The 16,004-nt window shown below is 50.3% G+C and overlaps 1 protein-coding gene across 2 annotated transcripts in view; it reads left to right on the top strand.

Annotated features, from left to right (window-relative positions):
• Positions 1-1,177: 1,177 nt before the first annotated feature.
• NFATC2 (nuclear factor of activated T cells 2) overlaps positions 1,178-16,004 on the top strand; it is a 155,482-nt gene continuing 140,655 nt past the window's right edge. The window contains exon 1 of one of the 2 annotated variants that reach the window (XM_004746192.3): positions 1,178-1,408. In XM_004746192.3, coding sequence (XP_004746249.1) covers positions 1,339-1,408 — 70 coding nt within the window. In that variant the 5' untranslated portion in view covers positions 1,178-1,338. The remainder of the gene's footprint in view (positions 1,409-16,004) is intronic. The other variant, XM_004746194.3, reaches the window with a different exon arrangement.

Here is a 16,004-nt window from a genome sequence, read left to right on the forward strand (position 1 = left end):
ACTGACAGTATCGGCAGTGGCCACTTTCAGAGCTGACTTTTAATCTGTGGGCCCGGAGGCTCCCACCCAGCGTTGCAGGTGACAGAGCCTAGCTGGGCTGTACCGAGAAAGAGCATCTTGACAGCGGCACCTCCGCCCCCCCCTTCAGGCCTACTGGGGTCTGCGTGGCCTATTGGTGGGAGCCACGCGTGGCATCCCACGGACCTTCTTCTGGAGAGTGTGCAAAGTTCATGACATCCCTTCCCTTTATTTTCCTGTTTATTCAGAGCATGTGTAAACACATGGGTTGCCTGGTTCCCGCGTCTCTTTGGCCATTTCATTATTGCTGGAGCCTCTGAGCATCACTGGAAACCTTGGGTTTCTAAATGAATCTAAAAATAAACTCTTCGAGAGAAAAAAATCTTGGAGTTGGAGAGTTGACACAAGGCACCGTTATTTATTTCTCTTCCCTCCCCCCCTCCCCTCCCCCTCCTCCTGCTCTCCCCCTTCCCCACCATCCCCGGACACAAAAAATCGGGGCAGCCAGAGAGGTCCCAAGAGACCTGCAAGGGCCCTTGGGTCAGTGTCCAGGGGTTTTGACCACCTGGGCTATAGCTCTGAGCCCTGGGCAACCCGCTCTGGGAGAGGCCCCGCTTGCAAAATGGGGGGGGGGGCTTTAGAGTTGTGGGGGCACGGTTTGCTAAGAGCTGCGCGGGCTGGGGAAGGGTGGCCGGGCCATCCTTGCAGACAGCCACCGAGCTCCTGCACCCCCCCCCCCACTTCTGCTCGCCGCTGCCCGCCTCTGCTCCCTCTCCCCGACTTCTCTCCCGAACAATCAGGGACTTGTGCTGGCGGCCGAGGGAGCCACGGAGCTGGCTGGCCGCGGAGGAGGCGACGTCATGGATTCCTGAGTGTGAAGTTTGCAGGAAAGCCCTTAGTTTTGGAGATGGCCGGGATCCAGCGGTTTCCATGGCGCTGGATAAACAGGAGGAAACAGTGAGGGAATCCCGTTATTTTACTGCATTGAAAGCCTATAAACACGGAGCGCGGGGAAGGAAGTCGCGTTCCCTCTCGAGTAAGCCCGAGCGCCCAGCCGCGCCGGGAGCGGGAGCGGGAGCCGGGAGCCGGGAGCCGGGAGCCGGGAGCCGGGAGCGGGAGCCGGGAGCCGGGAGCTGGGAACCGGGAACCGGAGACCGAGCCTGAGCGGGGAGCCGGGCGCCCGAGCCCGGAGGCAGCGGGCGCGCAGCTCCCGGGCTGCTTGCAGGCTCCAGGGCCAGGGCAGCCGGCGAGCATGCTTTAGGGAGGACGGGCCCGCGGCTCTCCCTCTCCCGCGGCGCGCCGAGCCCCCATCCCCTGCAGATGCAGAGAGAGGCTGCGTTCAGACCGGGGCACTGCCTTCCCCTCCGCATCATGGGGTCTGTGGACCAAGGTAAGCGACTCGCCTTCTGGTTCAGTCCTTTCCTCTACCGCCTCCCAGCCCTGTCCCTTCTGCTCCTTTCGGGCAGCGCTTTCAGCTCCTGGCTGAGGTCGCGCAGGAGGCCCGGGGACTGCCGGCTCCTAGGGGCGCAGGTAGGGGGGGCAGGGGCCGGGGTGCCCTCGCCCTGGCGAAGGAGGGGAGACCTGGGCATGGGGGGGAGTCGGCTTGAGGCCACTTTGCGGGGGCAGTGAGGCATCTCAAGGCGGGATTCCCTAGGCAGGTCTGTCGTAAGGACTGTCCCCTCCGTGGGACGGTGGGAGAGATTCGAGCTGCTCACCGCCAGATGCTTAACCATTCCAGCACCGGGCTTCTGACAGCAGATGCCATTCCGCTCTATCACCATCATCACCAGCACCATCATCACCATCATCGTCATCGTCATCATCATTTAGACTTTTTTCTTTTTTTAGAGGAACACGCTTGACACTTTACTATATAATGGATACAGTAATGAGGATTTTTGCTTTTTAACAGTTAGAGCAGCAGATGCCCTGGGGCATTTGAACAACTTTCTTTCCCCCTTTTTGATGTGCCTAATGGATACAGTCCTCCGGCTCCTCTTTTAAGTGCAATGTACCATCAGTTTGTTTGGCGATCTGATTACACTCTACTTTCCATGTCTCTGTCTTCCCCCCCTTCTTGGAGTTAGCGCCGGAATCACACTATTGGGATCTTACGGGAGGGGCTTGACGTATAAGAATATGATATGAAAATAGCCATCTGGCTGGGATTGCAGAGGGCTTTAGGCTGCACGCTAATGAAGCGGGCTTTAAGAGTGGGAACCAGGCAATGCGATGTGTTTTCCAGAGGCCAGCCCCGCTTGGGGCGGGGGGCACTGCCCAGCTGGCAGGACTGCAAGAGTTAAGTGAAATAAATATGCGTAGGAGGAGTTAGCCTCGTGTCATAAAATCGGAGTTGAATGTAGGTTTTGTGCTCTGTGTGGCTGATTAAAGTTCTGGGGGAAAAGAAATGACAATTTCAGTAAATAAACCTGAAGGGCTCTTTTTTTTCTTTTTTTTTTTTTTTGAAAACCCAAGTGAGGCCAACTGCCTTGGGTTAGGTAAATGGTGTGCTTTGCCACAGTGAACCTCAATGGCTTATATTTTTTTTTTTTAGCTGAGTTGCACTTTTGAAAGCAAGACCCTGCCAATGCTTTGAACATTTTTATGGGCACCAGGTTATCCTGTCCTCTGCTAGGGGTCAAGCCTATGACAATACTGGTCACAAGACATTACTGACACGGCAGCATCTGTAAAAGTGATGCTCTCAGCCAGCCGACAGACAGATGTCTTATGGACACAAATTGGCTTTTACTGTCACATGTACTGAAGAATGGTGTTTGATGTTATGATAGTGGGGGTGGGGACAGACTAATGCAGCATTGAGCTCTATTCAGAAAGGGAGAGAGAGCTTGGAGGAGAAACTGGGCTTCTGTTTTACAGTGTGATCTAACACAAGCCTCACATTTTATTGGTGTGGCTACACCTCTCCTCTGGGTTTACGAACTTGCTTGTCCCTCCAGGTTTTGAAGTGTGTGTATTTTGGACGTGCACGTGCATTGCCTACCCTCCCCAAGCCAAGCTCGTGTGTGCAGGGGTTGTAGTATGAGTGTGCCAATGTGTGTACGCATGTGGGAGACAGGGTACCACATTGTTCCCAGCAAACCACACTTGACATGCCAAAGCAACGGGCACACGGAATACAATTCTAGACACCACAGACAGCTTCAGCATGACAGACAGCACTTCACAGCATGAGTGGCTTCAGCTGTGTCCTGCATCAGGGTCTCCCTGGGGAACAACCGAAGGGCCTCTTTAAATTCAAACGCTGCCGTGATCCTAGGAACAGACCTGAAGTGTGCCTGCAGATGGGCGGGGTCAGCAATAGTGAATAGAAATATTTGCATGGTAAGAAAATACTGACCTTGCTGTGCAGCTCCGGGTCAAGGTCCTGGGAAAAACTGAAGATCTGAAAGAGGTGTGTTCAGTTTTATCTGAAGTGGGATGATGGAAAGTATTTTAGGAATTAACAAACCCAGGGTGAGCTCTGTTCACTCCCAGACCCAAACTCCCAGTCTTCTGCTTGGATTAGAGTTCCTGCTTGGCCACATTGCAACTGCGTGATCTTGGGCAAGTGACTTAACGTCTCTGTGCCTCGGTTTCCACATCCGTGAAATGGGACCAGTAATAATGTCTCCCTCACAAGTTGCTGTGAGATTCTGGGAGGTAACAGAGGTAAAGCCCCTACAATGGTCTCACGCTCACAGATCAGCACTTGGCAAATATTAGCTGTGATTCCTGTTGCTTTGAAGATGCTAAATGACAACATGGTGACAAAAATGGAATGTCGCAGCTAAAATTCTTTGAAGAGATGCGGTGCTTTAAATCTCTTGAGGTACACTTTTAACTTATTGGAGCTTTCCAATGGCACAGGTTGGACAAGATCATGTCTTCTAAAGCCCGTTTCCTCGGCTGCAACAGGGAATATGATGATGAGGGCCTCGGGGGGGGGGTGTTATGAGCGCCCCATGAAATCACGCTCATGGAACGCTCACTTCTGTGCTGAACATGAGGTAAAACATGCTAAATGTTATTACTGCCTGACAGTTTAGGACCAAGAGAGCTACTTTGCCTGAAGTCACACAGCAAGCTGGCCCTACAATGCCTGGCATGCGAATGTGTGTGTTGAGGACAATTACCGTCTCCTTCACGGAGGTGGGGAGCGAAGCACAGAGAGGTGCGGGAACTGGCCAGGTGCTGCCCAGCAGGGAAGCGGTGCAGCCATACTTTGAACCAAGCCTCTTGACCATAAGCTCTGTTGTCTCTGGAACTCATTAATATACTCTTAATTCTTTCTGACACCGTTTGACCGATGAGGGCGCGGAGGCAGACCTGACCCTGGTTCTGCGCTCTTCTGGCAGGGTGTTCTCTGATGTATCCTGGAAGGGAAAGAGAGAAGTGTGCAAGGAGGGGAAGGGTACAAGCATCATCCGTAGAGTCAGGGAAACTGAGGCAGCAGCTGATTTGTTTCAATAGTAGAGTGAATCAAGGAGGGCTTCTTGCCTTGGCTCAGGGGAACGGAGGCGCGATGTTTCCATTTCCACTAGAACAAGAACAGTTCCTGGGCAGCCGGGATGCTCTTAAGCCAGCACTGCCTTCTGCCTGCACTGGTCAGAGACCCTTCCAGGCCCCACCCCCCCACCCCACCCCACCCCCCGCCACGTGGCTAAGCCCTTCTGTTGCTCCCACATCATTGCACCTCCAGCAACACCTCCGGGTCTCTCCTTCTTTCCCTGGAACTTCAGAGAGAAGCGCTCATTATCCCGGAAGCTCCTCCAACTACCTTTATGGCAAACTTTCCTTAACTGGATTGTACACCCCCTGAGGAGAGCGCCAGGTCGACTTCTGTGTCTAGGATGGGGCCCAGGACACTTCTACAGTGGAGAAGCTAATAGCCTGAGATCTGGTGATTTGAGTTCAAATCTTCACTCTGCCACTTGTTAGCTGTAGGACCGTAGGCAGGTAACTTTGCTTTCCTATGTCTCAGCGACCTCACATATAAAAGGATGACCATCATAATATGCAGAGTAATCGTTCATAACTGAGCGTTCACCAGTCAGGACAGCAGGAGTGGGGGTCCCAGCAGACTCCCCTGCTGGGCCAGGTTTTAACCCTTTGTTTGCTGAGTGGCCGGGAAGGTCCGAAGGCAGCAGAGACCCTTGGAGGGGAGGACGACAATTATTTATTAATCTATGGAGAGTTTCACTCTTTTAATAAACAGTATGACCCTCAAAGTACCCACTTCATAAATAATTGATGTCATTATTACTGTATAATTTATTAGTTCAATATTTACTCTCCACCCCCAACCCCCGAAAAATCCAGACTAAAAAACCAATTACCAAGTGCTTTTCTCTGGCATTTTCACATTGGATTGATCTCCCTGACTGCTTACACGAGTGGCCGAGTATTTCACATCTCAACCGGAAGAAGCCAGGCAGGTTTCTATTTTTGTTCCTTTGTTAGAATAGGGATGTGAAGCTCTGACCACCCAGACTGGACTGGAGGCCCCCGCCCTGTGCTGCCCTATCCTGTGCTGGTCACACTGGGATAACTGGCCATGCTTCGTCTGTGTCTTTTTTCAGACTTCAACTCCAGGAAGTAGAAACCACAGCTGTCTTGTTCACTCCTGTGGCCCCAGGGCCTTGAACAGTGCCTGGCCCTTAGTAGGTCCTTGGTACTTTTTTGTGTTCAGTGGATGGCCGGACAGATGAATGGATGAATGGGTGATGTGCAGAAGGGGGTGATCTGATCTGTGAAGGTCGTGGAACTAAGACTTAAAACTCTGAAGCACTGTGCCATCTTTTTGGTTCACTCTGTTTGGCCTCCTTTTCACAATGACGGTGGCCTTTGACTTCCACGTTTTCCCACCAAAGGCTACAGGCCCAAACAGGATTCCTCCTGGGCCATCCAACAGACACGTGCTTTCATGCTGCCTGCAGAACATTGGCCCCAAAGACCACGATGGCTGCCACCACTTGTGGCCGCCAACTACGTGCCAGGCCCTGTCCTGAGGGTCTCTCTTGTACCACCTCGTTAACCTCACGCCAGCCGGACGGCTGCCACGCCCATCTTGCACAAGGAGGTGCGGTCACTCCCCCCCCTCCCGGGGGAACACAGCTAAGTCACGGAGCTTGGACACAACCCACTCTGCCCTGTCGCTCCCTGAGGCTGAATGATCATCGACACCAAGGGGACCTGTTTTCTCTTTCTTGAACAACCATTTCCGGTTTTCTCCCACACGATGGGGCTGCCTTGGGTCCATGTCCTTAAAGCCTCTTGGAGGCTGAGGCTCCACTGATGCTTCTTTGGTGACTCTGGCACTGCTCCCCGAGCCAGTGTATCCCCACTCCTCTTCTCTGCCCACACACCATTTGGGCCTTCTCTCGGCCTGTGCCAGCCTCGCCACCCCTTTCCTCCCGGCCCACCTCATTCTCACCCCCGCTTAGAGGCTCCCTTGACCATTTAGTTCATTTTCGTCAACACTGTGAGGGCACTCACTGTGTGCGAGTTACTGTCCCAGATGCTGGGGACAGAGCAGTGAATGAGACAGAGTTTGCCCTTGGGAGGCAAAAGCCAAGCAAGTGACCCTGGGAATAGCCAAGATAGTTTCAAAGGGCATCCAATGCTAGAGACTCAAATAAGAGAACGGAGCTGGGAATGGCTTTGTGTATGCACACTCGCATGGACACGCGTGCATGTGTGTACACGAGCTGTGCATGCATGTGTTCATATACGTAAATATATGTGTGGGTTTGTGAGTGTATGCATGCAGAAGATGCTCATGTATAGGTGTGTGCACATATATGTGCATGCATGTGCATGTGTGTATGCATGTGTATTCGTGTGCATATGTGTATACCGGTACGGTGGTGTGTATATGTATCTGCATGTGTGTGTGTATGTGTGCACGCGTGCCTGCATGCATGTTTGTATATGTGTATGTATGTGTGTATATGTATATGCACACATGTGTATGTGTGCATATATGTGCGCATGCATGTATACCTGTGCACATGTGTGCATATAAATGTGTGCGTGTGCATGAATGCACACCCATGTGTGCATTGTGCACGTGTGTACATGCACACGCGTGCACGCATGTGTGTGTGTGCATGCCTGTGTGGTGGGTGGGGGTGTTCATTTCCTATGGCTGCCGTCACACGTGACCACAAACTGGGTGGTTGAAAACAAGAGGAATCTATTTTCGCTCTTTTTCGGAACTCAGGGTGTCAGCAGGGCCGTGATCTCTCTGAAGGATCTAGGGGAGGATACTCTATCATCTCTTCCAACCTCCGGTGGCTTCTGGCCATCCTTAGCTTGTGGATGCAGCCCTCCGGTCTCTGCATCTGCTCTCACAGGGCCTTCTTCCTCGTGTGTGTGTGTGTGTGTGTGTGTGTGTGTGTGTGTGTGTGTGTCCTCTCTTCTTCCTATAAGGATACCAGTTGCTGGATTCCAGCCTTCAGCTTGAATGAGTTCATCCTAACTGATGACATCTACAAAGGCTCTCTTTCCAAACGAGATCACATTTGCAGGTAGCTGGGGTTAGGAATTGAATGTATTTTGGGGAAAAGACACAATTTAACCCACACGGTAGGGTCTGCTGATTCAGACTGAATGGCCCCTTTGTCTTTAAAGAGATGTCTTTTTCACTGCGCTCTGAATGGCATGGTGTCTGCCTATAGAATGTCTGGGGGAAAGAGCATCCAGGCAGAAGGAGGAGGCCCTAGGGAGAGAGATGTGCTTGGAACATTCAGGGAACAGCAAGAAAGCCTGTATGGCTGGAGGCTGGAACCCAGATTTGGAGGGGGGGTGGGGTGGGGCGCCGTGGGGGGTTGGGGGAGCGGGATGCGATCCGGGAGGCAAGTCAGGGCTGGAGCAGTCTGAAGTTCATTCTCAGGGTAATGGGAGGCACTAGGGGAATTTTAAGTGCACAGGGTGTGGTCTTGTTAATCTTTTCAAAGGCTCATACTGGCCATTAAGTGGAGAACAGCCTGTATCACGTAAGAAGAGGTGCTCGGAATGCAGATGGGTGTCTGTTGCCGGGGCGCGAGTGGGAGATGATGATGCCTGGAAGCAGCGCGGGGCGGAGGAGGTGGAGAGAGCTGGTTTCTAGTCCACAGAGTGCTCTCCTTTGTGGTTCCCATACTGTGTTCCTCGGAGCCCAGGGGTCCCGCAGGAATGGTCCCTGTCTCTGGCACGGGGATAGACGCCATTAATTTTGTGAACAATAGGGACCCTTCAGACACATCCTCTCAGCCCAGCCTAGATGCCCCACGTGGGCCCCTCCTTCACCCTCTCCTATCACTGGGAGTCACGAGACACTTTTCAGCGTTTCATCTTCGTCCAAAATGTCCCTTAGCAAATCCACCCTTCGCTAATAACCAAGGAACAGTGTGACTCAGTAATGAGTATCAGACTTGTGTGGGACAAAATCATTTCCGTGGTGGCATGTGTGACTTTAGAAGTAAACTCTGTGCCTAGTTTCCTTAACTGAAACATGGGTGATAGTGATCCTTACACATGGTGGGGGGGCTTGGAGGTTTAAAGATCCTGTCTGTGACACCCTCAGCGCAGAGAAAGCAGTGAGTTCATGCTAGCGACCACTTTATTGTTTTAAATTCAAGTTAGTACTTTCCTTTAGCTTCATAACCTTCAAGTCTGTCCATTGTCCACCACAGATCTCTGGGGTCTTTCCTGTGGGTTCTGGATGACCTTCAGTCATTGAACCAGTAAGTCCAGAGGTGTGTGTGGAAGTTCCACTAGGGGCAAGGCACCAGCTAGGTCTTATGGAGAAAATCCAAGATATAGAAAGATGTGCTTATTTGCATTTGAAAGTCAGATCAAGATTTTTCTTTTTGTACATTTGGGGAGACCCAGTCCTATGGGAAGCCATTTACATGTTATGTAACTCAAGGTGTAAGTAAAATCTAGTGATGGTTTTGACAGAGGAATGCAAGAGAGAGAGACAGAGATGCCTTGTGGTCTTATTGGGGGGCCAAGGTGTGGTCATGTGGAAGCACGGCTGGTGGAGGGTCGCTGTGAGCTCCCTGAAGTCAGCTTGCTGTCCTCACTCCCTGACTTCAAAGAGTATGAAGTCAGCCCTGATGTTTTAGTCTCTGAAGACTACAGCAAGGGAGAGAATGGAGATGTGAAATGCAATACTGGAGGCACAGGCATCTAGGGGGATGGCCTGGGTGGCAGCAGGGCAGAAGGCAGATGGTTGAGAAGTAGTCATGGGAATGGGTGGGGACTAGCCAGCGCTCCGTCCTCTAACTAGCAGCTGCCTGCCTGTAAGGCTCTGCTTTGGTAGAAGATGAAGCTCCCCGGGCTGAGTGATGGCGGCTCCTCGTGCTTGATCAGAAGCAAGGACAGTAGTTGAAGAGAAAGGTAAATTTGCTGCTCCCCCACTGAGGACCAGTTTCAGGAGGCAGAGGGGCATGTGCTGTGAAGCCAGGAATCAAGGGTGAGCAGGAACCAGATGGGAGGAATCAAGAGCCTGGAAGCCAGGGTCTCAAGCTCCTGTGCTCCAGGGGACAAGGGCCGGCTGGGTGGGGGCCTGACAGCGATGGAATCATCTGAAGGAGGCAGCTTCTGCTCTGCTCCAGCCCGCTGGTCCACATGGGACTACGGACGTGCCGTCCCAGATCTTCCTGGTTCTTAGGAGCTACCGGAAATTGGGGTTTTTATGTAAAATCTCCCAATTTATTTTCTTTTAAGGATTCTATTTATTTATTTGACAGAGAGAGAAAGAGAGCACAAGCCCAGGGAGGAGCAAGTTGAGAGAGCGAGGGGGAAGCAGGCTCCCCATCGAGCAGGGAGCCCGATGTGGGGCTCCATCCTGGGACCCTGGGATCATGACCTGAGCTGAACACAGATGCTTAACCGACTGAGCCACACAGGAACCCCCAAATCTCCCAATTTAAAAATGTTAGTTTGGATTAAAAAGAATGACCAAGCAGCCCAGTCGTAATGTGCGTGCAGGATGGATTTGGCTGAGCTACAGCAAACCTGTGATTTCTGCTGTCAGATGGAGCATCTTCTCACATTCCATACCTGGATTCGGGTTTGGGCTTTTAATAGAAGGTCGCCCTCTTAGAGCCTGCATGGTCAAGGTCAATGTCTGCAGGGGGGTGCGGGGTGGGGGAGGGTGTAGGTGGAAGTGGGAGGAAGAGGGGGCGGCTGGCTTGAACCCACTGCCTTTTGCAGCCTGGAGAATTGTTTTCTCACACCAGAGAAGTCCTGTGCAGGCTTTAAAAGACCATGTAGGTGTCTGATTGGAGTAGAAGTCAGCTCTCAGACTGTCTTATTTCCCCCATCCATAAGGAGCTCATTCCTGAAGATGGCTGTGGTGGGAAGGCAGACTAGCAGGGCATGCCAAAAGACTCCGTAATCGAGATGAGTAACACTTTAATGTAATATTTTAAAAATCAAAATTGATGTCAAAAACCCATGCTGAACCAAGAATGAAAATAAGAATTTTAAATAAAGACAGGACCAGTATTACTCATGTTTCCTTTTTGCCTCAGGCTGTGGTGTGGCTCTTCGGGGCCCTGTTGGTATTCATTCTGTCTTCATTAGAATTGTCATTGTTTGCTCACCGTGGATGCTTTTTTCTTTTTATTTTTGCATTTGTTTTCCTTTTTCGAACCATTTCATGGACATATCATTTCATCAGTTGCTGAGTATTTTGGCGCTGTCCTGGGTCTAGCTTCATTTGCCTATCCACATTCCAGGCCTGTGGGAGCCAAACGCACCTCCCTCTAATTTAGAATATCTCTAAATTATAATATTAGCATATTGAATTATAATAGTAGCATGTAGGGAGATCATCCCAGGATGGTCTGAGGTCGAGGTGGGTTTGTTTCTGGAACATAGTAAAGGATGTGCCTGCTTTTTGGATTAGACTTCAGAAGGTTTCAGTGCCTACAGTTTGTAGTCAAGCTTTTATTACAATGGGCGTTGTCAGCATGTGGCGTTCGTGACGAGAGCTGGTGACTTATTTGTTGTAGTCTGCCATCGTGCCTCGCTGTGTCACTTGTAGGGCCTGGCACACAGTGAACGTGTGCTGCCCCAATTCCAAAAATTAAGAATCTTAAGACAGCGGAGCTTTAAACCAAGTGTGGGGGTCCTTCTGAGCACAGGGTCTCATGTCCACCCATGAAGATGGCCCTGGAGGGCACTGGGGTGAGCATCAAAGAATGCTTGACTGTTAGAGCCGGAACGGGGGCTCAGGTATGACCCAGTTCATCCCCGATTTTACAGATGGAGAAACTGAGGCACAGAAAGCTCAGGTGACTTGCTTAAAGGTTGCAGCACGAGTTAGAGGAAGAACTTGGATTGGATCCTGGGCTTCCCGGCCCAGCGATGTTTCTTCTTCCACCCCTAGGTCACCCCAACCTTGGCCAGACATTTGTGTTTTCACGCCTGTGGGTGCCATTGACCTTCAGGGAGGCCAGTGGTGGGGGCAGTGGTGACTGGATTAAAAAATACCACGCAAATATTTTCTGGAACACAACGTATATTCTACAAGTATTTCTTCTTCTTTCTTTCTTAAATAAAAAACATGTACAGGCAGAATTTCCCTAGAGCTACTGAGTCAGATGCAATGTTTTTATATAAAAATGATTACAGGTATCGTAAGCACGCTAGAGGCAGGGCCGGCAGTTGTGCAAAACACCAGATTTCAGGATATCCCTGACGAGTCCCATTAAACTGAGGGAAGTGGGGACCCCAGAGTTCCTCTTGGTACAAGCTTCTGCCAGATAGATCTCTCAGGGGGATACTCTTTTGGCACCGTGCCTTCATTCATTCCTTAAGCTGCCTCTTAGGGACTACCTACCACCCTATTCTAGGATGTGGGGATATAGCCAGAGTTGCCAGACAGAAATACAAGGTGCCTGGGTAACGTTGAATTTCAAAATGAATCATTTTTAGCTTAAATATACCCCCATAATGTATGGAACATACTTACACTAAAAAAATGTGTTGTTCGTCTAAACTCCAAATTTAACTTGTGTCCTGTATTTTTATCCACTAAAGCCCCAGATATGCCAGTGACCAAAGCAGACACACAGTCTTGCCCCTGTGGGGCTTCCATTCAAGTGAGAACAGGTAATCAACAGGTGAACGGATATACTGATGAGTACAGTATACTGTAGAGAAAAAGGCCATGACAACACAAAGCTGACCATGGGAAAAAAGAATGCCAGGGGCGCTATTTTTATTGGGGTGGTTACAGAAGGTGTCTCTGAGGAAGTAACATTTGGGCTGAGGCATGAACAGTGAGGGGCTGGCCTGGCAAACACCCATGGGAGCAGGATGTGCAAAGGCCCTGAGGTGGGGTTGTACTTGGCATTATCAAGGAACGGGTGGATGAGCAGGGTGGTAGAAGGGGGTAAGAGAAGGGGTGAATGGTGAGAGATGGTCGTCTAAGAGAGCTGGGGCTGGAGGCAGCTTGTCCAAGGTTTCATAGGCCAGAGTATTTGTATTTAATTCTAAACTTAATGGGAAGCCACAGGGGCATTTACGGGATCTATATTGTGCGAAGATGCCTGTGGCTGCTCTGTGTCAAGGCAAAGCGGAAGAAGCAAGACCAGGGAGGAGGTGGCTGCAGTTGTGCAGTTGTCCAGGGAAGTGGCTCGTTGGGGCGCGAGGTTGGTGAGACACAGTTGGGTCTAGGTTACATTTTGAGATAGAGATGTCCAGATTTGCTGCACGTTTGTCCATGCGTGTGAGAAAACGAGAGGGATCACAGGACTACTCCTTGGATTATGGTCAGAGAACTGGATAAATGGGGCGGGGGTGGCAGTGATATTTGAGCTGGGAGGTCGGGGAGCAGAGAGGTTTCAGAGCATCACGGGGCTTGCTGTGGACCCGGTCACTTTGAGATGCCTGTTGGACACCCGAACAGAATGTTGGGTTGGCAGCTGGACGCGTTGCCCGGATGTAAGGGGAGAGGTCCGGGCCGCAGCTGAAGATGAGCTTCCTGCCAGAAGGCAGAAAGGAACGTAGAGCTGTGGGTAGTGGGTCCTTCCAGCACCCACCTGAATGGGCCTCATGACTTAGAGCCCAAGACCAATGCTCCTCTGATATTCGTGTTCAGGGGGAATCAAATCGTGCCTAGAAGAGGAAAAGAGATCACCCAAGCATGACCAAGGACAAGGGTACATATGTGTGTCTTTTGTGGGCTGTTGCTGTTTTGAACATCCTACTCAAAGGCTACGCTCCCAGAGCTCCTTGTCCCCTTGGCTTACGGGTTGCTTCCTAATTGGTCTTCCCGCTTCAGCCCTTGTACCCTGCAGTTTCTTCTCCACATAGAACCTAAGCAATTGTTTAAAAACTTGAATACGATCTTGTCACACACTGCCAGACACTGTTTGGTTGTTCCCCATTGCTCTTATGTCCAGAATTCTCCGCATGGTCCCAGGGCCCCACTTACTTCCCAGCCTTCCCTTATACCTTCTTCAGGTTCCTTAGTACCTGCCACTCCAGTCTTCCTTCCGTGCCTCCAACACTTCATACTTCCTCCTGCCTCAGGGCCTTTGCACATACTTTCCCGCATCTGGCTGCTAGTTCTTCTTCTCACTATTACTGGCCAACTTCTTGACGACTTTTGGGCCTCTGTGGAAACATCAGCTCCTGGAGAAGCCTTCCCTGAACTCTGTGTATCTACATTAGGTTTCCTTGCTACAAGCTCTAGCACCTTCTTCTTTTCTTCATGGTGCTTACCTCGGTTTGCAACTATACGTTAGGGTAAGTGCTTGTTAAAGTAAGCTGAATTCCTGGAGCAGGGCCAGACAGTACCAAGGTGTGCTAGAAGTTTCAAGCTCTCAGGGGCTTTGCAGGCTTCCCCTTGCACTTTTGTTGGAAAGGCTGGAGAAAAACGAAGAGGCCAGGGCTTCTGCAAGGAGGTCAGGCACAGGGCAGAGAGAAGGTTGACAGAGCTGCACTGTCAAAGGCCTCCATCCCACCCCTGTCCCCCGGGGGTGGGGGCACTGAATGCATAAAGGTCATGCATTCTGCTCCTAATCCTTGCTCCTAAGAGCACAAATTATTTAATATGTCTTCCCCCCAACCCAAACCTCCACCCTCAAGGTGGCCCTCCAAGAAGAAAAGCTTCTCACTTCCCATGGCTCCAGCAGAAATTGTTTTGGGTCAGGGCCTAGTCTGAACCTATTTCTTTAAAGAACCTTTGATCATTAGGGCGCAGATCCCAAAACTTAGAAGCTTTGAAAATATATCCACTATTCAGAGGAACAGCTAAGGTAGTTAGAATCTTTTTCTATTTTTATTTTTTTTTAAATTAATTTATTTTAGAGAGTGAGTGCTTGGGAGCATGGAGAGGAGCAGAGGGAGAGGGACAAGCAGACTCCCTGCTGGATGGGGTTGTTAAAATCTAAGGAACTTACACACACAGGAGAGTTCAACCCTTTTTCCAGCTGTCCATCCATCCCTCCATCCAAACATCCACTTTTCTATTGAGCCATTGATTGATCCAGCTGCTATTATCTAAACATCTCTTCTTCCACCAAGTGATCAATTAATCTAGGTATGTATCCACTGATGAATCCAACCAACTCACTCTTCCTTTCATCCATCCATCCATCCATCCATCGTCCATCCATCCATCATCCATCCATCCATCAACCATCCATCCATATCCATCATCCATCCATCCATCCATCATCCGTCATCTGTCCCTCCATTCATCCACCATCCATCCGTCCATTCACCCCTGCACCCATGCATCCCTCCAAACACCCACTCTTCCACTCATCCGTCTATCCATCCATCCTCACATCCACTGGACATAAAGTTGTGTCTGAGTGAGGCAGTCATGACCACTGCCTTAGTAGGTCTCATAGGCTAGAGAAGATGAAATCTCTTTTCAAGCCTGGGTCATTCATTCAGTTCTTTGCCAGGTGTGGGGGTGGGGGGGACAATTGGGTTGATAGTTTTGCCAAAATTAGCTCAAGAGTAGTTTCCCAAAGGAACACTCTGGGATGCTATTATCAGAAGCAGGGAATGATTCCAGGTAGGCAAATCAACAGATGTTCACTAGATTAGAGGGGTTTAATCATTATGGGTGGGTGATGACAAAGGACGTGAGAGGGTGACACCAGCCCTTCTTTTTTTCTACACCATAAGGACAGGCTTGTTCCTTTGTTTATCTCTGACTACATTTCAGGATTTGGTCTTTGGGTGCTATCATAAGGATCCAAGAGCACTGATCTCCTTCTAGATACTTGGGTCTAAGTGTCCCAGTCTGGGTCATCACTCCCTCCTCCTCCATCTACATTTATCAGCCTCTCTAAGATGTTTATTGGCTACACCCAGTGTCACTGTGATTATAATTAGGAATTAAAGAAGAGGATCATTTTCTGCTCGGACAACCAGAAAGTACTTCCTAGGTCTCTGAAAGTTGGTGAGTCCTGAGGCCAGGCCTGGGTCTCTTGAAAGGAAGTGAGAGTCTAAACCAGTGTTTCTCATCCCTGGCCACACACTGGAAGCATCTGGGGAGGTTTTACAAAACCCTGAGGTCCAGGCCCCACGTTCAAACATTCTGATTATAACTGGTCTCTGGTGGGGCTGGGCCATTGAATTTTTAAACAGCTCTCCAGGTGATTCAAATGCATGACTGGGGTTAAGAACCACTAGTCTAAGTGCAATCTAGAAAACCCTATTCATTGCTGTGTCTCTTTGCTCCCAGGATATGAGCATGGTGAGGGTAGAGATGCTGTCCTGTTGATGGCTGGATCTCCAAAAGTGGTCGCAATGTAGGGTACTTCATGGGCTCAGCAAATATTTGTGGAATGAATGATGATGCCTGGCTTGGCACAAATCCCTTAATGGAGCAGAGAGGGCTCCTTGTGAAGGATACACATTCCCCATCCTTCCTTGCCTGTGGGGAAGGATTTGAGTCATTCCCCACGTGAAGTCAAGGTGTGGTTCTCTGGGAATCCTAGAGCCTCTCCCACCATATCTTC

Source organism: Mustela putorius, unplaced genomic scaffold, assembly GCF_011764305.1.
Source record: "Mustela putorius furo isolate JIRA1106 unplaced genomic scaffold, ASM1176430v1.1 tig00000592_pilon_pilon_pilon, whole genome shotgun sequence".
NCBI classification, from domain to species: domain Eukaryota; kingdom Metazoa; phylum Chordata; class Mammalia; order Carnivora; family Mustelidae; genus Mustela; species Mustela putorius.